Source organism: Grammomys surdaster, unplaced genomic scaffold (assembly GCF_004785775.1).
Source record: "Grammomys surdaster isolate TR1022 unplaced genomic scaffold, NIH_TR_1.0 277, whole genome shotgun sequence".
Classification (NCBI taxonomy): domain Eukaryota; kingdom Metazoa; phylum Chordata; class Mammalia; order Rodentia; family Muridae; genus Grammomys; species Grammomys surdaster.
Window position 1 is genome coordinate 1,607,687 of NW_021604718.1, and position 21,873 is coordinate 1,629,559.

General features: G+C 53.2%; 2 protein-coding genes across 2 annotated transcripts in view; one reads left to right on the forward strand and one right to left on the reverse strand.

Moving 5' to 3' along the window:
* The first annotated feature begins 7,301 nt into the window (after window positions 1–7,301).
* On the forward strand, window positions 7,302–18,980 carry LOC114629062 (ubiquinol-cytochrome-c reductase complex assembly factor 2). The gene is made up of 4 exons (XM_028777058.1): window positions 7,302–7,471; window positions 15,753–15,827; window positions 16,460–16,529; window positions 18,806–18,980. Exons 1-4 carry the CDS (start codon window positions 7,334–7,336, stop codon window positions 18,931–18,933), a joined length of 411 nt encoding a protein of 136 aa, XP_028632891.1. The 5' UTR covers window positions 7,302–7,333; the 3' UTR covers window positions 18,934–18,980.
* A 624-nt stretch (window positions 18,981–19,604) lies between these two features.
* The window catches only part of Itpr3 (inositol 1,4,5-trisphosphate receptor type 3), a 65,582-nt gene continuing 63,313 nt past the window's right edge, over window positions 19,605–21,873 (reverse strand). Inside the window, exons 56-58 of the mRNA XM_028777060.1 lie at window positions 21,709–21,869; window positions 20,729–20,890; window positions 19,605–20,398 (exon numbers count right to left, since the gene is read on the reverse strand). Of these exons, the coding sequence (XP_028632893.1) occupies window positions 20,330–20,398; window positions 20,729–20,890; window positions 21,709–21,869 (392 nt within the window). The 3' untranslated portion in view covers window positions 19,605–20,329. The remainder of the gene's footprint in view (window positions 20,399–20,728; window positions 20,891–21,708; window positions 21,870–21,873) is intronic.

Consider the following 21,873-nt stretch of genomic DNA (forward strand, 5'->3'; position numbering starts at 1 on the left):
GAGAGAGAGAGAGAGAGAGAGAGAGAGAGAGAGAGAGAGAGAGAGAGAACGCTAAAATGAGTGCTGGGGTGCCAAGAAAGAGAAGGGAGGGGGATACTGGAGGGATGCACTGGGATTGTTGAACGAGCTGATGCCAGGATGCTGGCTCCAGCCAGACCCCAGCCTCCCGCTGCTCTGTACCTTAAGCCCCTTCCCCTGTGGCCAGGCTGCCCTGAAATGAGGCTCTCCCAGAATCTTAGAGGAGGTGGGGATAGTGAGCCAGGAGATGCTGACCCAGTCTACTCTCTCTTCAGTACCATCTACGCCACATACTTCAGTACCAGAGTTGTCAGGGGCAGAGCCCGCACCCTAGCCGCCGTTCCGTCCTACACTCTGCCGCTCCCCCTCAACAGGCCAATTAAACAGACATGTAACAGTGAAGAGCAGGAAAAAGAGATTTATTCAAAATGGCCCCATCGGGAAGCAGATCAAATAGAGACCCAGCGGCCTCCCCTCCCTCACAGCACCTCTGGGGTCCCGGCACAAAGTTTAGGTTTAAACAGGTTGCAAGGAGAACGTGCACCCAAGCAGTCCTGGCCACGCTGTGGTCCTGCCCATCACCGAACATCACAGCACTGCCTCAGCACCAGTCTCTCCTACAAGGTGATCTGACAAGCTGTCAGGACTGTGTGAAATCTCTTTCCAGGAGACTCGCTCCCCCTCTGAGTAGTGTCCGGGCTTCTGTCTCTTCTTCCTCCCAACATGAGACTCTGGGGGGAAATCTCCTGTTCCTTGGGGCAGATTGTCTGAATCGACTGATTGCCAAAGGGAGGGGAGGAGTGTCAGTCTAGAATAACTCATCCCAGAAGCTGGAGAGGCGGCTCAGCCGTGCAGAGTGTGTACTGCTCTTGTAGAGGACGCGAGTTTGATTCCTAGGACCGTATGCATGGCTTATAACTGCCTGCAGCTCCTGCACCAGGGACTCCCCAGCCTCTGATCTGCCTGGGGGACCTGCACTCAATTGTGCCAGGGCGGTCACAGCTCCAGTGAGGGGCTACTTAACTGTGTGCCAGGCCTCCTGTCAGACAGTGACCCATTCTGTGAAGTCCAAGGGAACAGATGATGGATGGCATTGCTGCAGTGACAACATCGGGGGCCTAGGGCAGTAGACCCTTGGGTAGATGGAGAGAGATCTCGGCAGAGTTTAGGACCTCTGGATGCCCAGCCTCTCCAACCTACCTGGGCCACCCAAGTGTGTTTAAGGATGCCTGTCTGCTGTCAAGTACATTTTCCTTGGGGACATGAGGCCAAAACTATTCTGAGATCTATGCGGGGATCCAGGTAATGCTTCTGTGTGCGGGAGCCAACCCTTTCCTGCAGTGGGTTAGGCTGAAAAGAGGAAATAGCAGCGGAGCTTTCAATTCCCCTTTACTGTTTACATTGTTAACACCAGCATTACAAAACGATACTTTTACTCTCGCACGATTTAAATGGGCGATTCGATGACTAGATTACTGGGATCATTATACCCTGCAATCACGAGCGGTGCTCCCTCGCGTGGCCCTCCTCCCTTGCTAATGCCTGGTTTCTATAAAGAGCGCTTAGGGTTCCCCAAGTACCCATTCCGAAAGGCTGGGGAGGAGCTGCCCCAGTGGGGCTTTCTGCTGAGCCAGGAGGCTGCATTGGTTCTGAAATGACTGACAGCCAGCAGGTGGGTGTTAAAATGGTCATCAACTCCCCATGAGGCTGGTGCCACCGAGCTGCACACCAGGCAGCGCCCATTAATGTACCCAGAATGGCGCTGGGTGATTGACAAGCTACTAAGCTTGGAATCTGGTTCAAACCACCCACAGAGGGGAAGGGAAAGGGCCCTAGGTAAGACAAGGTTAAGAGGGTCTGGGGCCCTTTAACGTGATGTGTAAAGCACATTCCATGTCTGTGCCGGCTAAAGCCTACGACTTAACAGCTGCAAAGACAGAGGGGTGCAAATCTGGACTCTGCCACTTCCCAGCTGGTGACCCTGGCCGATCTGTGCCTCTCTGTGCCTCAGTTTCCACCCCATAAAAGGAGGGGGTCAATTGTGGCCCTTGAACCATCATGGAAACTTTAAACTTCATCTGTGTAGAATATTTGATACAGAGACTGGGATGGGGCAGATGGTACATTATCCTACCATGTAATTTTCATTTTCGTTATTTATGATGAGTTTATTTATTGATTAATAAATATCCTCCCATTCTTTTGTTTAGTGTTTTTTTTTTGGTTTTTGTTTTTTTGGTTTTGGGTTTTCTTTTGTTTGCTTGTTTTTTGTTTTTTTGAGACAAGGTTTCTCTGTATAGCCTTGCTGCCCTGAAATTCTCTCTAGGGACCAGGCCGGCCTCAAACTCACAGAGATCCTCCTGCCTCTGTCTTCCAAGTGCTGGGATTAAAGGCATGCACCACTACCACCCAGCTTAATTTACTTATTTTGAGCCAAGATATCACTACCTAGCTGTGGCTGACTGGAACTTACTATGCGGACCAGGCTGGCCTTGAACTCACAGAGATCAGCCTTCCTCTGCCTCCCAAATACTGGAATTAAAGGTGTGAGTTTCCAGGCATAGTTTATGTTGTGCTAAAGACGGAACTCGGGGCCTCAAACATGCTGACTGGCACTCTACCGACTTAGCTGCACCCTCAGCCCTCTCTACTTACTTATTTATTGGCCCATGCTGATCTCAAACACTGTACAGCAAAGACTGGTCTTGAGCTCACTCTTCCCAATAATTCTTGTTTTATTTTTTTTTAATAATTTTATTTATTTATTTAATTCCTGAAGAGGGCATCAGATCCCCCTATAGGTGGTTGTGAGCCACCATGTGGTTGCTGGGACTCGAACTCAGGACCTCTGGAAGAGCAGCCAGTGCTCTTAACCGCTGGGCTATCTATCTCATCAGCCCACAGTTCTCATTTTAAAAGGAAGAAACTAGAGCTCAAGGGCTGGGGATGTCGCTCAGTTAGAAGAGGGCCTGCCTAGGGTACAGGGGGCCCTGGTTTGATCCCCAGAATTATATAAAGCAGACACAGTGCTGTGTACTGTAATCCTGGCACTGTGGAGGTAGAGGCAGAAAGATCAGAATTTCCAGGCTATCCTAGGCTACATGAGACTCTGTCTCAGAACAGGAAATAAAGGTAAAGGCACTCGCTGCCAAACCTAAGGAACTCAGTTTGAGGTACAGATCCCATCTGATGAGGGGAGAAACTGGACTCCTGCAGATAGAGCTCTGACTCTCAGGCTGCTCCTCTCACAAAGCAAACAAAGGAGAAAAGAATCCCAGAGCTACCAAAAAACCCAAAAGGCACAAAGCACCCGAAGTTGCTTGCTCCGAGCCTCTGCTGCCCCTTTGCCTGGCAGCCTGCCTAATCCGTCTTCAGGTGGTTTCCTGAAGTGACACGGGTCTGTGGCAACAACAGCCCCTCGGGAATTAGCCCTCCCATCCATGTGGATCTTGAGGTTAATCCAGTATCATCCTGGCAGGGAGTATGATGGTACATGGGCAGAGATGGTACCGGAGAAGTAGCTGAAAGTTCTGCATCTAGATCTACAGGCAGCAGGAAGAAAGAGACAAGGCCTGGCTTGGACTTTTGAAACCTCACAGCCCAACCCCAGTGACACACTTCCTCCAGCAAGGCCACACCTCCTAATCCTTCTAATCCTTTCAAACAGGTTCACCCACTGCTGACTAAACACACAGATATCTGAGCCTGTGGGGCCATTTCTTTTTTTTTTTTTTTTTTGTGGGGCCATTTCTATTCAAACTACCACACCCATCTTGACTTTTCCTGAATTTACCAGATATGAAATCAGCTTGTGCTTCTAACAAGTTAATATGAGGAGACAGTCATAGCCAGCGTTGTTTTTATTGTAGGTTTTCTTGGTGCTTTACCTGTCTCCTCATACTGTATGAAATGCACAGGGAAGGGGGCTTCAGCTGTCCCCTGTGCCCCCTGTATGGTCACAACCGCCACTTTCACATTTGCTGTTACTGTTTTCTTTTTCTTTATTTTATTTTTGAGACAAGGTTTCTCCATGTAACCCTGGCTATCCTGGAACTCGCTTTGTAGACCAGGCTAGCCTCAAACTCAGAGATCCACCTGCCTCTGCCTCCTGAGCACTGGGATGAAAGGTGTGCGCCACCACTGCCTGGCCTGTTACTATTTTTAAATCCTTGATATCTTATAAAAGAAAAAGTCTATTACATTTAGCTAGGCATGATAGTATGCGCCTTTAACCCCAGCATTCAGGAGGCAGAGGTAGCCAGATCTCTATGAGTTCGAGGACAGCCTGGTCTACTTAGTGAGTACCAGGTAGCCAGGGGTAAGGAGTGAGACCCTGTCGCAAAAATACGCTTATTTATTTATTCTCTGTGTGTATAGGTGTGAGTACACCTGAGCCACAGCTTGTGAGGAATGCCTGTCACCTACCACATAGGTTCCAGGGATGAAATTCGTTCAGGTCATTAGGCTTGGCTGCTTGAACTAACTTTCAGGGCCAGTTCTCTCCTCTGCCAGGTAGGGGCCCAGGAACTGAACTAAGGTTATCAGGTTTGGCGGTAGGTAGGCACCTTTACCTACTGACCCTTCTTGCCAGCTTCCATATATTTTTAGCAATCTGTATTGTGCTCCCCAGCAGCTGCTGCCGTGCTCCCCAGCAGTCTGTACTGTGCTCCCCAACGGCTGCTACTGTGCTCCCCAACAGTCTGTTCTGTGCTCCCCAGCAGCTGCTGCCGTGCTCCCCAGCAGTCTGAACTGTGCTTCCCAGCAGCTGCTGCCGTGCTCCCCAGCAGCTACGCGGCTTTATATTGCTGTACTTGGGAGGCAGAAGCAGAAGCAGAGGGTTCTCAAGTTTGAGGCCAGCCTAGGCTATATAACAAAAACATGGAGACTGGAAAGAAGATGGAGTTGCACATGGTGGCCCATGCCTTTAATACCCAGCACTCCAGAGGCAAGAGCAGGCAGATCTCTGTGAGTTCCAAGCCAGCTGGGTTTACATAGCAAGTCCCACAACAGCCAGAGCTATACTGAGAGACCCTGACTCAACCTCCCCTACCACCACTAAGAAAACAAAACTAAACCCATAGAGGACCTATATCTGATTCCCTAGCGTTCACATGGCTGCTCACAACCATCTGTAACTCTCTAAGGGAACAGATGCACCAGGCACACATGTTATACCTGCAGCCAAAACACCCATACTGATAAATAAGAACAGTTTAATAAAGTCAAAATAAAATCAGGAAAGAAAAGAAAAGGTGGTTCCATATACTGCCTAGCCACGCGTCCCGTGCTAGTGTGTGGTCTCTGATGTTCTCCCGACAAAATTACTGGAGATCTCTCTTCTCATTTTCCCCATCGTGAAGCAGAGCTTGGCTGTGTCAGGCTGCGCTGTGGAAGACAGAGAAAGAAATATTACCCAGCTGTAGAGGGAAATGGAGGAGGAAGATCAGGGGCGGCTCGGGAGCAATGGGAGGCAGGCGTTGGGCGGTGGTGGGAAGGAGGCAGAGGGAGGGGTTTAATCTGAGCAGATCGTGGGTGATTTAAACAGGGAACGGCCTCCACAGCTCCAGAGGTGGTGATAGGGAATCTTGGCTGGGGTGCCGTGCCAAGGTGAGGTGCTCGGTGGGCGTGCCCCCAGAAAAACGTCCCTGATCACCCTATCATGTCCCAAGCCCCATCACAGCCTCACCTTAGCTCTTGTCAGCCATGAAGCTGGGTGGCTTTATTTCCAGGCACTGAGAGCCAGGATGGGCTGGAAGACACAAGGGCCCACCAAGGTATGACTTTAAAGAGTATTTGCCCAGCCACAGGCAACCTGGGAGTCAGGGGTGGCAAGACCCCTTGCCCATCTTAGGCTACAGGGAGAGTAACTTGACGGCAGTGAATGTTTTATCCTTCCGCCTGAGGTGCAAGTGTGGTAAGAGGTTGAGAAAGGTGCCAGGGTGCCAGGGAAAGTTCGTGCCTGCTGCCTCCTTCTCCTGCGGTCTCCTTTCCTCTATCTGCTACACAGCAAGGGCTCTTATGAATGCTGAGAGGCTTTAGGGTCTGACAGACCTAGGTTAGAATGTGGCTTTTTTCATTCATTCATTCAGCACTAATTTACAGAGTTTCAGGACACCTAGGGCTACACAGAGAAACCCTATCTCAAAAGAAAACACACATACACACACACACACACACACACACGATATATCATATATATCAAGAGGAAGGGAGTCACCCAGCAAGATGGCTCACAGGTAAAGGCACTTCACTGGTGATATATATATCTATAATCCTATAATCCTAGGAGGCTGTTAAGGTTGGAGGATCTCAGATTCCAAGCCAACCTGGAACACCTAACAAGCACCCCGTTGCTTAAAATGGTACATTTGACACTAAAGAGATGACTCAGTGGTTAAGGGCTATTGCTGTTCTTGCAGAAGACCCTCCTGCTCTTGCTTTCCAGCACCCACATGGTGACTCACAACTGTCTATGATTCTAGTTCCAGGGGATCTGGTGGTTTGTTTGTTTTGGGCCAGGCATGCATATACACACATAGGCAGACATTCATGCGCATAAAATATAAAAAAAATTGTAAAAGACGGTATATTTTATGTTGTATTTTCCCACAATAAAAACATTCATTCTTGGGGCTGGAGAAACGACAGGCTATTAAGAGCATTTACTGCTCTTGCAGAGAATCAGGTTCAGACCCCAGAACTGACACGTATATGTGGTGCAGGTAAACACTCATACATATAGAAATAAAGAAAACAGACTTTAAAAAATTTTTTAAAAAGAGTTCCAGGCTGCAGCAACGTTTTCGGTACTTCATGGGAAACCTGTGCCTGTGGTAAGCAATGTGGTCGGGAGGCTGGAGATGGTAGCTGAAGAACTGTCCACGTGAGTGTGGGAGTGGGGCAGCTGTGTGTGTGTGTGTGTGTGTGTGTGTGTGTACACGCCAGACATTAAGATCAAACGCATCTCCATCCAAAGACAACCTGTATTTACATGCAAATGTCCCGCTTATGCAAAACAGCACAGGTCTCCGGGGAAGCTGTTTTAGTCTCGAGCTTGTGAAGTCACTGAAAACGAAGAGCAAAGCTGTCCCCAGGGTACACCGCGTCTGCTTTGCCCCTGGGAGCTGGGCGAGCTCCAGGACGAAGAATCCGAGGAGCTCAGACCTCGCTCTCAAAGGTGAGCAGCGCCGCTGCCTGGAGGCCCGTAGGTTGGCAGAACCGCGCATGTCCGCGGGGAGGCCGGCGCGCCTTAGTGCGCACGCGCTCTCCGCGACCTCGACTCCTCCCCCGAGGGGCGGGGCAAGCGGGGCCCAAGATGGCCGCTCTCCGCTACCGGCGTTTCCTTAAGCTCTGTGAGGAATGGCCAGTGGACGAGACCAAACGGGGCCGAGACTTGGGCGCTTACCTGCGGCAGCGGGTAGCACAGGCCTTTCGGGAGGGAGAGAACACTCAGGTGACCGGAGGGGAGGAGGTTGGGGACGTCGGAGCGAGGGGCGGCGCGGGTGCGTGTGGGGGGGTCTGCGCATGCGTCAGCCTCTCTGCCAGGCTGCACGTGTGCGAGGTACCCATCTTCCAGCTCGCTGCGGAGTGCGACGCCTTCTTCTCACCTTTCCCCCTTATCTGCACCGTGTAGTGATCGGTGAAGCGCCCCTGAGGTTCAGATGCCACTAAAGAATCAAATTGTAAGGCAGGCTTGTTTCTTCCATAACATAAATGTGTGTATAAGCCCAGTCTAGCCCCAGGTTGTGTTTGTGAGCCCAGTCGAGCCCCAGGTTGTGTTTGTGAGACCAGTCGAGCCCCAGAAACCTCCAGCCAAGCCTCACAGCCTTCTGTCACTGTGAAACTGTTTGGGCCTTCCACACAGGTCCCTTGTGTGAGAGGTAGACCTTCTCGCCCCACTCTGGTGTAGCTCCCCTTATCAAGCACGGCCATGTTCGGAGAACTAGGTTCCAGGGAGATACATGAATTAGACGGGGTCTTACTCCTTGTGGTTTTAAATTCTCATTCAGGACACGAGGAACAAAATGCATACGACAGTCCCAATGAGTACTCTGATCGTGGTAAATGTAACATTAGTCGGGTTCCTGAGGCTTGCCTGGGAAAGTTACACATAGGTAGGACTCAAGGCAGGAAGACAGTGAACACTGACGGCTCTTCGGGGATGGCAGCCAGGCACTTCAGAGAAAACCAGACTGGCATATTACAGAAAAGAAAGCAAACCTACGGGTAGTGAGTGGGATGTTCACAGCTAAGATTTGAAGCTGACGGAAGGCAGGAACCAGGGACCATACAGGGTATGGTTTTGGTTTTTTTGTTTTTGGTTTTTTGTCTTCATTTTTTTTTTTTTTAAATTTTACCTACAGATATGTCTGTGTACCATGTTAGTGCAGTGCCCACTGAGGCCAGAAGAGGGCGATGGATTCCCCTGCAACTGATGTTACAAGTGGTTGTGAACCACCGTGTGGGTACTAGGAATCAGACCTAGGTTGTTTTTAACTGCCCAGTCACCTCTCCAGTCCTGCGTTAGAAGTCAGATCTTACCAGGAAGCCAGTGAGAAGCCACCGGGGACATTTAGTCCGGGGACTGATGTGCCCTAATTTTCAGAGGTTACTCTGGTGCTGTGGCAAATGGAAACCAGAAGCCGCAGAGAAGCCTGCTGAGGTAGCACCGGAAGAGAGAGATGCTGGCGGTGGTTTGGACGAGGGTGGCGGCACAGGAGACAGAAGTAGCAGAGCAGTCTGTAATGTGCGGGTCACATTAACAGCGCGGGTGTCCTGGGTGTGGGGTAAAGGAGAGGAACCAAGGACAGCGCCTAGATTTTTTTCCCCCTTTTCTTTTTTTGGCTTGAGCAGCTGGGTGCCATTTACTCAAACGGGAAAGACTAGACGGAGGAGCAGGTGGAGTGTGGGGAGTACATCGCATGTTTGGTGTTAGAGGCTTTAAACTCGAGACGCCGAGCAGACCGACTTCCAAGTGGAATGTCAAGTAGGCAGGGGGTTGGTTGAGCCCTGGGCTTAGGCAAGAGGTCAGAGGTGAGTAGTGAGATGCCCAGCACACATAGTCGGCAGGTGACCTGTGAGATGGGCCACGACCTGCCAAAGCAGGAAGCAGCTAAACCAGCCCACCTCGTGAGTAAGAGGGTGCCAGTGGCCACCCCATGACCACACTGCTGATTGTCACATGGATGTTGGGTCTGGCCCAGGGACCTCACACTGGGCTGGCGGTCTTCACTGACCCATATCTTACGAATCATGAGGCAAACCCCACGGTCTTTCTAGGGCTATGCTCCCTAATTTGTAGTATGAGCGTCCTGGGGAATAGAGATGAAGCCCCCACCCCGACTTGCACACCGTGTCTAATACAGCTCTTGGTACACAAAAGCATCTGAGTGAACATTCAAGAGAACAAGGGACTGGTTGTGGTTTGTGAGGCCAGTCGTCTCCAGATGCAGCGGTAAAGTTGTCGGAGGCAGTGGCAAGGAGAGAGGGCAGACTGTCCTGTGTGTACACTCATTGGTCCAAAGCTTCTGTGTATGTGGCGCCCCAGGCACTGCTGACACAGGCACCGTCCAGTCCTCAGTCCCAAGTGGCTTAGAGTTGGGCAGCCAGAGGCCAGATGCCAGAGAAGGAGAAACTGGCGCTCACCTATTTGATTGTTAGGGTAAGACAGACAGCAGGGAGAGGAGAGCTTTCTCTTTGGGAGTTGTCATCCTTTGTCACCACCTAGGGACACAGTTTCTGATCAGCTGAGGCCCACACAGACTTGAGTCATAGCTGTAAATGCAGGTCAGCATCACCAGAGGCCCCGCCACAGCTGATGGATGTGTTCTGGGTGGCGGCAGCGGGCACATTACTCAGGACCTATGTCGTAGCTCATCCTCATGTCACCTGAAATTGAGCCTGCTTGGGCTTAGTAAATCGTGGTGATAATTTTTGGAGGGAGCAGTCCTTGGCTGGGACAGAGAACAGAGTGTGAGTCACTCCCTCTGCCGCCCCCGGATCACTTAGGAAAGACCTTGGGAAGGGAAGGTGGCTCTGAGAGACGCTTCATTAAACCCACAGTAGAAGGTGGGATGAGACCTGGGGGTGGCTGATGGCTGTGACCCCCACCTCTCCTCCACTTGTCCAGAAAGTGGAGCTGGAGGCGGGGAGGCTGCTGTGCAGAGCAGCCTTGCTGAGACCCGCAGCCTTGCTGAGACCCTGGGCTTCCTGTGGTTTAACATGCACGGTACAAGGTGCAGGGGACACTTGGCGCGTCTCATCCGGTTTTACCCTCTGGGCCCCGGGGTGAGGAAGCTGGCGCTGTCCAGATTCTTACAGATATTGAAATCTAATCAGAAAAGTAAAAACCATTGACTCAGGTTCCTTGACAGTAAGAAACAAGGAGACAGCCGGCCTCTGGGCAGCCTGTCCACATGGCCCGGGTCTCAGCAGGTGCCTTGTTATCAGTCCTCTTGAGAGCCCTCCTGTTAAGTTTCTTCTGTAAGCAGCAGGTCCTCCCTCCCTGGATTCTCCGATCGCACCTTTTGGATCACAGCAGTTGGGGCAAGGAATTAAACACTTGAGGCCCACTTCCTTTTCTGTGCCCCAGTCACCACCTCCCCAGTGCAACAAGAAGAAAGGTGGTCCTCTGTGGGACACCAGTGCAGAAAGGCCAGGCTTGCTGGAAGGCCAATTAATAATTCAGACTACAGACCTGAGCACAGAGCCCTCTGCCTCCATATAAGCCAGAGGCTGGCCCTGGGGGCATCTCTCTGCCCACCCTAACCCCTCCAGGAGGGGTGGCAGTGGGAGCTGGAACACAGGGACCACCTCACCACCTTGTGCTTGTTGTTGCCTTTTGAAGTTTGCGGCTGTGGGTCTGGTCTACTCTGAATACAGCTTTCTTAAGAGCTCTCGGTCCCTGCCTGCTGGTCCCTGCTGCACCTCGAGCTGCACAAAAGAATCTCGAGTGGGGGAAGGGCAGGCAGCTGCGCTTAGTGACTTAACTGCAGGCGAAGAGCAGGTCCCGCTAACGAAGAGCAGATCCCGCTAGCGAGTTGTCCGGTGCAGGGTGGCTGACAGCTCTGCCCGGCCAGCCCAGTAAGCTCAGGCCACTCGGGGAATGAGGCTGGTCTGCAGATGCTGCTGCCTGGGGTGAGGGCCGCCTGCCCAGCCGTACAGGCGGTGGCCGTTGTGTCTTACAGAGGGTTGGGTGATGGCCCAAAGAGAGATACCAAGCTTTGCTGGGTGTCTAGTGAGGAACAGTGCCGGCATCTCCTCAGAAAGGATCCAAGGCCTGAGTGTAGACATCCAGGCGAAGCCTGGTCTCGGTGCCTCACAGCCACAGAGAGGGCATCTCAGTGTGAGTCAGACTTTGGGGACATGGTCTGAGGACAGCGTGTACTCTTTGTATGTTGCAGGCACTACAAACAGTGGGGTGTGAGGAAAGCAGTGTCCAGGATAGACTGAGTGTCATCGTCGTCGTCTTTACCCTCGGTTTGGAGTTTGGAGTGGGGAGCTGTGGTGTGTGTGTGTGTGTGTGTGTGTGTGTTTGTGTGTGTGTAAGTGTGTAAGTGTGTAAAAGTGCAGCTGTTCTTCTCGGGGGTAAATGGCTACATCCAGTAGTGGTCCCCACTTCATCAGCTCCAGGCCTTCAGTACCTGCCAGCCCTTGGTGTCCAGGTGTCCTGGCCTCCCAGCCTGCCTCAGTCCCTGGCCTCACAGGCCCTTGCTCTACCTTCAGAACTTAAGTCTTTCTTAATCTTTGAGCCCAGTGACTTTGGACTGCTGTACTCCACACACCAGAAACCTGACCGGCTGGGCAGCTTGTCCTGCGCCCTCTCTCCGTGCACCCATCCCGTGCTGCTCAAGCTCAGACAATGCCCTGACTGCCACTCGGCTCCACACAGCTCAAGGCAGGGTTGGTTTCCGGTGCACTCGTTTCTTGTCCCCTCCTTGACTGCTGGCTACCCCTTCATATCCCTCGCAGTCGGGGTCTCTGGCAGTGCACTCTCCATAGAAGGTGCTCAGGAAATAGACATCCAGTGTCCCTGACAGGAATGTGCTCCAGGTCGGCCTGGTTCCTGTCAGAACTTCATTACGGAGTCATGGAACAGTCTCCGTGTAGAGCCTCCTGGACCAGCTCCAGTTCCACCTTCATTAGCAGAGCAGTCTGCGGCACTTCCCCAGCGTGCTTATGCTTCCCTTGTGTCACTGGAATAGGGGCCGCTGTACGAATTGCTGTCACCACCCAAAATTCAATTTTGAAAATCGAAATCAGTGCCTGCGGCACCTATGTAGATTTGTATATATAAAAGTTTAATATGGTAAGGAGAGATTTACTGACAGCTGAGCAGGGAAGTGTGGGGAACGCGATGGAGCCGTGAGGGGCGCTCGGCTCAGAGCCTCCATTTCATTCACGAGTGGGGAACAGCGTTGAATTTTTCATATCACCCATGTGCGGCTTTGTCCCCAAATGTCTTTAATCTCACTAGGTGCAAATGCAAGTCCAGGTAATTTATGCATGTCTTTGCTAAAGGATTTCATGAAAGGCGCTGGGGGCCCCAGGTCCCAGCGTGTGTGTGCCAGTCTGTGTGGAGGGTGAGGTGCAGGGTGCCGGTCTGTGAGGTGCAGGTAGGTACAGACAAGGCTTAGCCATCAAGACTGGGAGCAGCTAGGTAGCAAATAAGATTGATTTTTAAGTGCTGAGCTGGAGTTAGATACAACACAGATCCTGAAGTGGGGCTTGTTGCTTGCTGCCTCTCCTTAGACAGTAAGAATTTGCTAGAAATTGTTGCAAACTCCCTTCAGCTCCCTGGGCTGCTTTATAGCCTTTTGTAAACACCTGACCTAGTGGGAAATTAGATAACAGGTAATTTTGCATTGTGTTATCTAGACCCCGAGGGTGGCCTCGAACTCACCACACCCCTGGTTCCTGAGTTCTGAGATGATAGACCTGTGCCACCATCTCTGCCTGCAAACTGAGGGACAGAGGGCACTGAAGAGGCTGAGGTTCCCAGGGTCACCTCAGTTTTGCTCTCAGGTCTTGTAAGGGTGGCCCTGTCCTCTGTGCTTATCCTGTCGGGCAGCCTCTGCAGGGACCGCCGCTGGGGCCCAGGGCTGACTGCTGTGCAGGCTGCCCCCGCCAGGCACTAGGATGGCAGCCAGAGGGTGGGCGGGTAGGTGCAGGTGAGCAGCCATGAGAGCAGCCTTCACGGCAGAGCCCCTGCCTGACCATGGGATGTTAACTGGCTGCCCAGGGTTGGCCAGGCCAGGTCCAGTTCTCCTGCATTGCCCCCAGCCCCAGTAACACTCCTACCTGACTGGCACTGGCCACTCATGCACACTCCTTGGGTCCTCCCTGGCTGTGTTCCAGCTGGGATGTTTCTGCAGTCTTCCCTGGCTCTCCCTGTGCAGGCCGCAGCACACTGCACACCCTGTGTGCTCTGTGTTGGTGAGCAGCAGCTCTCTTGCGTTTGTATTAGAATGCAGGCCCCAGCACTCTGCAGCACACACTGGCTGTTACCGGATGCTCCTGGCCAGGAGCGGCCCTGTCACCTCCTTCAACTTGATACTGCCCTCAGAGGTGGGGGCTCATTATCACCTTTAAAGTCAGGTTCACCAGTAAAGCTATAAAGTGGCAGTACATGAAAGATGGAAACGGAGCGAGGCAGAGGACAAAAGGTGACCACGGCATAGGACAGTGCAGCACAGTGGGTGGAACCCTGCCCTGTGAGGGTTTCCCTAGACGGTGCCCAAGGTTGGAATGTGGGCACGGATTATTAGACAATGGCACTGTATCAGCGTCAGTTGTCCTGAACGGTCGCACGAGAGAACATCCAGAATCTCAGCAGGCACATGCTCGTGTTGGGGGTGTGTGAAAGGGCCTCGTAAATGACCAGACACTCGTAAGAGTGATGCAGACGCGTCAGCCTTAAGTGAATGGGCAGAGGTCTGTGACAAGATGTGGCCATCTTGTCGCTGGTGAGCGATGGTACCAGGATCCCGCCCAGGCAGCCGCCCCACTGTCCCTGCGGCTACAGAGGCCCCTGCTCCCTGTGAGCTCTCTGCTCGCACCGAGGCTGTGCAGGTAGATGCCTTGTGCAGTCAGCCCAGCGCAGAGGAGAGCACAGCAGAGGAAATGACCTTTCCTGTCGGTGTCAGACATGTGTGACTGCTGTTTGTGAGTGCAGCTGCGGATGTGGGGCTGCGTGCATGTGCACATTTGCACATACAGAGGGCAGCTTCTGCTGTCAGTCCTCAAATACTGTCCACCCTTTCGTTCCCCTCCCTCCCTCCCTCCTTCCCTCCCTTCCTTTTTTACAGATAGGTCCTCTGTCTCCCCCTGTAGGCTCTATGTAGGCTGAGCAGGTCAGCCAGTGAGCCCCAAGGGTCCACCGGTCCCATGTGCCGAGCACTGCACTTAGGAGTGGGAGCCCCTGTGTCCTGACATCTGAGTAGAGCATTCTGTGTCCGAGGCCAAGAGCTTGGGATGTGTGTGCTCTGCCTCTGTCTGTGTGGCTCGTTACCCACGCTTGCTCAAGAAGCAGTGTGCTGCCAGGCATGATAGCACACCTTTAATTCCAGCATTCAGAAGGCAGATGGCCTCCTGGACAGCCCCTGCCAGCCTTGAGCAGGGGGTACATCTGTAGAAAGGCAGGCAGGGCTGGGGCTGTGTCGACTGAGAGCTGGGACCTCATTTGACACGCAGGCAGAAGAGGGCTGCCTCGCTGAAATGCTCAACTCCTGATTTATTTATATGTTCACTCTTCGAGAAAGGATTTAAGTCAGGGAAGAAAAAAGCCATCGTTTGAATTCTGGGAAAACTATAAAAGAGTTTTGTTCTTCAGAAGTCCTGGCAGAGGAATGTAATGAGGTACATAGACAAACAGCAAGGGTGGAGAAGAGGAAGGGTTAAAGAGTAAAGTTCTGAAGGACAGAAGCCTGGCTTCCCACAGGTCTGTCTGTGTGCTTGTTCTGTGCTTTCTTCCTGGTTTTGGCCCTGCTTGGTTCAACCATTTTGCAACATGGCCTCCTTTCTTCTCAAAGCTGTGTCTCCTCTGTAGTTCAGGGTCTGCCGGAGCTCTCCATGTAACCCAGGCTGACTTCACACTCTGCCCTGTCCAAGTGCTGGGATTGCAGGTGTGCCCCGAGCCCTGGCTGGCTCTCTCCCCTGCTGTCCTAACAGCTCCTTGCTTAGTAGCGATGGTGCCTTTGTTGTTGTTGTTGGGTCTTTCATAAAAGAACATGTAATCCACTCCATACTTCTCTCGGCTCACAAAGCTTGCTTTCTTTCCCAGCAGGCTTTCTGGTGCCCCTGGGCCTCAGGCAGCCCTGGGTGCTCTTTGGCTCCATGGCAGCACCCTCTGTCCTCTCCTCATTTACAGGGTCCCTTTCCCTGGGAGGGCCTTCCTTCCCCGCCATCACTTGAGCTGCTTTCTGGATCCCTGGAGCCCATTCTGCCCCCAGCATCTCTTTACTACCCACACCTGGCATGTTGTCGCCGCCACAGTGCAGAGAGCTGCTGAAGGCTTTTGTTTGTTGAGGGCTCAGAGATCCTGCAGGTTCGGGGGCGGGTGAGGTGGGGCCTTTCATACATGGAGCTACAGGGAGGTTTGCTTCCCGCACGCATGTGGGGACACCAGTGCCCTCCTCTGTGAATACATTGTACGAATAGCCCTCCCTCGAGGTCTGGGTGCGGCGTGGGGGGCCCACCTCCTCCACTAACTTCCCTGGGGACATGCTGTCTTTCAGATTGCAGAGCCCGAGGCCTGTGATCAGATGTACGAGAGCTTAGCACGACTCCATTCAAACTACTACAAGCACAAGGTGAGTGGGCACGGCCTTTGTATCCCAGCCTCTGAGGGGAGGACCAGTCAGAACTGGGCAAGCCTGATCATACAGCATTTGTAAAGAATTGTGTTTTGTGACTTTGAGATGTAACCCAGTACTTTCAGCTAAGCCAACAATGATGCCCGGCAGAGGCCTCGAAAGGTCCTCTGAATAAAGCCATGCTTGTGTGTGTGCCAGCGCACACTCCTGTTCATAGTTCTCACTCAGTGATGGAACCGGTGTCACACACTGATAAAGATGGAGCGTTAGGACGATCCTGTCACACCAAGCAAAGCCCTCCTCCTCAGCCTCAGCATGGTTACTGTCAGGTTCCATGAGTGTAGTTTTTCCAAGACTTGAAAAATACGTCAGGAGCTCCACAAGTAGACCTGGCCAAATGGAAGAGGCTGTGTGTGGAGGGCATTCCTTCCAGATACCAGATACCAGTGTGGGCTCCATCTGGGAGCCGCTCAGTCAGAGCAAGGCGTCCTGGGCCTGCTAAGATCTCCACAGGCGTGACTCCTGGCCTCCAGGTGGCGCTGTCCCCCATTGTCAGGTAGACTGCAGGCAGCCAGAGGAAGACCAGTGTGTGCAGAACTAATGTGTCTCTTCTTTCCTGCCCATGTCAGTACCCTCGTCCTAGAGACACCAGCTTCAGTGGCCTGTCGGTGGAGGAGTACAAGCTGATCCTGGCCACAGGTATGATGGCGTCACTGCCCTCCCTGCTTGGTGAGAGGCTCGCCTAAGAAGGCAGTTTTGCATGATGGAGTCTCAAGTAGCCCAGAGATGAGATGAGATCAGATCCTGGGCTTCAAAGCTCGTATGCTTGAGCCACACAATATGGAAAAGGTCAAAGGCGTTATTTAGAAGACAGAATCATCTTTAGTGCTTTTAATTCGTGGCTGGGAACATTTTAGCCAAATTGGAAGTCATTGGATTCAGTTTGGAAGGAAAATAATTTTATTTTTATGGTCCTAAGGGGGCTTTGTAAACAATGAGGCTTTTAATTAAAACAAAAAGCCATTCAGTGAATGAGTATGGGGATATCCGCCTGTGAGTTATCTGTCCCAGGAGACGTGGTCTGCAGGTTTGATATGCGGCTAACGAGGTCTGGGAGTCATGGCTAGAACCCAGCTCGTAGGAAGGAAGCCCTGCCAGCCACCCCTCCTCACTTCCCCATTTCTATTGTCACAGAAAGGGTCAGAGCAGGTAGGGACTGGAAAACTGCTATTTTTATTGTCAAGGATATTGTATATAAAAATAGGCTAACCTTTTCTGAGAGGGTAGGGCCCTGAACGTTGGCTGTCTGGTACTCTAGAAATTTCTCCTTCTTCTTGGCCATGAAGATTCAACTTTCTAGAACTCTTGCCCTTCTGGGCAGATGGGAACCTGGGAATGTCATCTGCTGTGTCAGTGTTGACTTTCAGGAGGACTTATAATTTACTCCCACACCCCTCCCTGAGCATGCATGACCAGCAGTGACAGAGTGTCTGTGAGGGATCTGAGAGTGGACTCGGCACGGACGATGCTTCCCGCCATCTTGTCCTTCCCCTTCTGCCAGACCTCAGGAAGCCTCTGGGCGGGCAGCAGGGGAGTGTGGAGACTGTTGGTCTGGCTTCCAGTCAGCCCCGGAAACCCCGACAATGTGTGCACAGCAGGCCTCGTGTTTTTGTTGAAATTGTGTGGGACCAGAACCACCCAAATAAGGCTCTCCACACTACACGGGAGCAGCCAGGCCTGGAGTGTGGCCCTCGAGAGGGGGGCCATCCCCAGCCCCGTGTCACCCTGGGCGCCTTGTGTGGGAATGTGGACTTGGGAAAGTCAGAGCAGGAGGCACTGCAGTGGGGCCACACGGCAGGCCAGTGCTCCAGGCTGCAGTGGGGCCACTGCCCATAAACTGTGACGGCGGCGGCGGCTAGCACTGGTGTTAAAGTGGGCCTGAAAGCTAGCCGGTATTGGGATGGTGTCTGAGTTCACTATCTAGGAGTTATAAATGAGAGGTCTGCTAGGAGATGTCCTGTGCCCTGTGGACATGTGCCCATTGTCACAGTTGTTGGGTAGGGCTGTGTGGTCCTGGGTGGAAAGAGGCAAGAGTGCTGACCCAGGGCCGCCCCAGGGGAAAGCACTCGGCCACACCGTCAGGGCAGGGAGAGGCTGACCGTGTCATTGCATGTGTGCAGGGGACTTTCAACAGGGATTCTGTTTAGCTTTGGCCACCTTGGAACTTACTCTGTAGACTAGGCTGGTCTTGAACTTAGAGATCCGCCCGTCTCTGCTCCCTGAGTGCTGCAATTAAATGCGTGGGCCACCACCACCTAGCTCAAGTGTGGTTCTTAAACATGGCTGTCCCCATATGTGCACCAACACAGACACCCTGCCACCACTGTGAAGGTGTGGCCTTTCCATCTAGCTAGGTACATTACTCTTGATTGCCACAAATCCATCCTGGGAAGTTTGTGCTCTTCTCCCGGTTTTACAGTTGAATGGAAGGTTGCAAGGGTTCAGGGATTGGGTGGGGATGGGGTGAAGTTGTCCACCTCCCTCCCCTCCAGCCTACAGCGGTCCACACTGCTGACAGCTCCTTATTTTGATGTGCTTCCAAAGCCAGGACCTTGGCTCCCTCTACCTGGCTCCCACTGATGTAGACAGTAGTAGGCCGAGCGTGAGAAGAAAGTTGGAGCCATTTCTTGGTGCATGCGTAAGGCAGGAAGCGTACCTTAGTAGTGCTGAGGGCAGAGTCAGGTTTGGAAGGAAGTCGCCATGTCCTTGCAAGTGCATGTGGAGTGGGGCAGGAGTGCATATCCGTGGTGCTGAAGGGGACGGGCCCTCACCACCATAGCAAACCCCCCCTCCACAGTGCAGACCCACTGCCTGGGACACAGAAAGCAAAGCACGCTCTTCTGGGGACAGCCCGATGAGCGGTCCTCATGGGCAAGTGTAAGATGACGTCGGCCTGTCTATCTTTCCCTGTGCAGACACTTTGGAAGAGTTTCAAGAGATGAATAAGAGCATGTGGAAGAAACTGCAGGAGAAGTTTGCACCCACAAGGCCCGAGGAGAAGCATAAAGCCTGGACTCGGGTCCTGTCCCGCCCACGGACCTGACGTGGAATCTTCGGATGCTCATCAATAAAACTGCCCAGTTTCTCCCACTCTCCTGGTTTTGAACTCACTCATCTGCCCCAGGGTGTTTCCGCCTGAGCAGGGGTGCTGTAGAGCACAGAGTCCAGGGCATCCCCTGAGCTGAGGGAACTGGGTCCCTCCCAGGCTGAGGTCTGCAGCCCCAGGGAGGGTTCTCGGCCCCCTGTTGTGATGGAGCAGCAGTTAAGTGTGGAGACAGCCCCAGGGAAAAGGAGGCCGACACAGGGGCATCCTGCCTGGCCCTCCCTCCCACTCAGGAGACAGCTTGCGTCTCTTCCTCCTGCCCACTAGGAATGCCAAATGCCGTGCCCAAGTGACTCGAGAGACAGGAAGCTGTAGCCAACCCTTACCTAAGTATGGTGGGGGCACTGGGCAGGTTCTGTGGAGGGTTGCAAGATACACGGCCACCTTACTGTGACTGCTTAGAACCTCACTTCTGTCAGGTGCTCAAATCCTACTCCGATGTCCTACAGGTGGGCAAGGGGACCAGGTGGAGCCCGGCAGGTCACCAGAGCCCTGGCAGGGGTTGGGGTGCAATAGGTGGCATTTAGCATCCTGAGCCTGAGGGGAGGCTGGGCCAGCAGGGTGTTTGCCTCTGTGGTCTCCAGCAGTGCAGGAGGCAGAAGCATGCCCCATTGATGGACTTGGATTCTATTAATTTATTTAAGGCAATTAACACATTAGTCCCCAGGACACGGGACATGTAAAACATTACACTGAAGAGAAGGGAGAAGCAGTCAAACGCCACTTTCAAACAGCCCAGTCCTGTCCCTTGGCTTGTGAGGCTCGCCTACAAAGCCTGGGGAGAAACAAGTCCTGGGAACAAGGTCCACCCTGAGTAGTCAGGCTACTGGGACAGGCCACACTGTCCCCAGCAGGAACAGGCACTGAGAGCTGTGCAGGCACAGCAGGGTGGGATGGCCCCTGGGAATAAGTTAAATATCAAAGCCCTACGAAGCTAATAACAGCAGGCTACCACCTTCCTGAGCCAGGATGGCAGGCGGGCAGGCAGGCAGGCAGAGACAGCCACAGTGTAGTGTTTGGAGGTTAGAGGCAGCCCACTTGTAACCATCTGTGAGGACCGCTGAGGAATGTCAGTCACTGCTTCGGGGGACAGCAGTCTGGAGGACCTAGCATCCTCTTAAGGCACTAAGGTAAACGAGTCTCTTCAAGGGTACTAAGCAGGACTGCTTTGAAGCACTCCTGCTGGCCAGGGCCCGGCTTGGCAGGGAGGGAGGGAAGGAGGTTACCAGCAGAGCTGGAGGTGGGGAGGGCACCTGGCTTCCAGGAGGTGATGGGCCACCCGGCCACCTGACCTGAAGGAAGGGCAGTGCTCTGTGCCGTGGGTCTCTGGCTCTGTTCAGCGACTCATGCAGTTCTGCACATCCACGAAGCCCAGGCGCTGCCTCCGTTTCCGCTGCTCCGTCATCTGAGTTAAACAATTCGTCGTCAGGTGGCCCAGCTCCCTCCTCCTCGGCACCGCGAAAGTCTGTGTCCTCCCGAGAGGGCCCAGCTACCCTTCAGCTCTGATGGCAGATGGTCAACCCCAACCCCCGGGTCGTCCTCAGTTAGCAAGTCAAACCCTTGATTGTGTGCACTCGGGAGACCACAGCATCTACACTACACGAGCGGCTATGGAGCGGCACTGGGTAGCCAGAGGCGATTCCTGCCTGGCTACTGCAGGAACGACCATCATGGGCAAGCCTCAACCTGAACCAGGATTCCCTATGACGCCGGTAGCCCGAGATTGGGGACACACCTGCTCCTTGAGCTCATTGAGCTGGGCCGTGAGATGCGACACCAGCTTCATGGTGGAGCCGAGCTTCTCCTGCAGGATGCGGATCTCATTCTGTTCGCCCTCACCCTCGCCGCTCACCAGGGACATGGCGCGCATGCGCGGGAACCAGTCCAGGTTCTTGTTCTGGAACAGAGCGCCAGGGTGAGGAGCGAAGAGGCGCGGTGCGGGGAGAGCCACTCCCTTTACCGATGGCCAGCAGGGAGTGTGTCATGGGAAAATCTGAACCGGCTTGTGTTGGCTTGTGTCCTCCCGTGAGGCGGCCCTGGCCTCCAGCAGGCCGTCTGCTCACTCCCTGCCACAGCCACAGAGCCGGGAGGCCAAGACCCAGACTTGTTCACTCCTTCCCGCTGCTGCAGACGAACATGCCCCGTGCTCAGGGAACAGGAGTGTCACACAGATGGCAGCCTGGGAGAGCGAGCATCCGAGCATCCGACTCGTGCCAGAGAAGGAAAACCATGTTTCCCCGGGATAGAGAAAGGAGAGAGGGGCGCGAGCCAAGCAGATTTCTGGTTCCCTGTCACAGCTGTGAAATCTCCGACCAACAGTTAAAGCTCTCTAGACTAAACTCCTCACTGCCGCCATGGCTGGAAATTAGAAAGATTAGGTTTAATTCCGCTAAGCCTGGTATTTTTAAGCTTTTCCAGGCTTTCTCTCTGGCTGAGACAATGCTGACTTTAGGAAGCTGATCTCCCTTGCTGTGCCTCGGGGGCCCTGGTTCACCATGCTTCTCCAGGGCTGACAGATTCACTGCAAGTTTGCTTTCCCCTCATAGCAGGGGTGGTGGCCAGCAGGGTTTTGCACAGCGGAGGGCTGGCCCCAGCTGCTCCTTACTCCTTGGCTGTTCCAACAAGCAACCGCAGCTGTCAACCCTCGGGCCAGGGCCAGCAGACGCAGTGTGTCCTCCCAGATGTGAGTGAGCCTGGACAGGAGTACACGCTCACCTTGATCATCTGAGCCACGTAGCTCTCGGGGCCGGTGTAGTCTGTCTTGTTCTTGACCCGGACCAGCACGATGAAGTAGAGATAGTTCCACATGTTGTGTTCCAGCTTGATGTGCTCCTCGAAGGACACTGTCTTGTTGTCAAACTTGTCCCTCTCCAGACCTGG

Bases quoted from the DNA above. Each gene is read 5' to 3' on its own strand.
- LOC114629062 (XM_028777058.1), top strand. From the start codon at position 7,334: ATGGCCGCTCTCCGCTACCGGCGTTTCCTTAAGCTCTGTGAGGAATGG. The intron at 7,472-15,752 runs GTGACCGGAGGG...GCTGTCTTTCAG, and splicing joins GGGAGGGAGAGAACACTCAG to ATTGCAGAGCCCGAGGCCTG. The intron at 15,828-16,459 runs GTGAGTGGGCAC...TGCCCATGTCAG, and splicing joins CAAACTACTACAAGCACAAG to TACCCTCGTCCTAGAGACAC.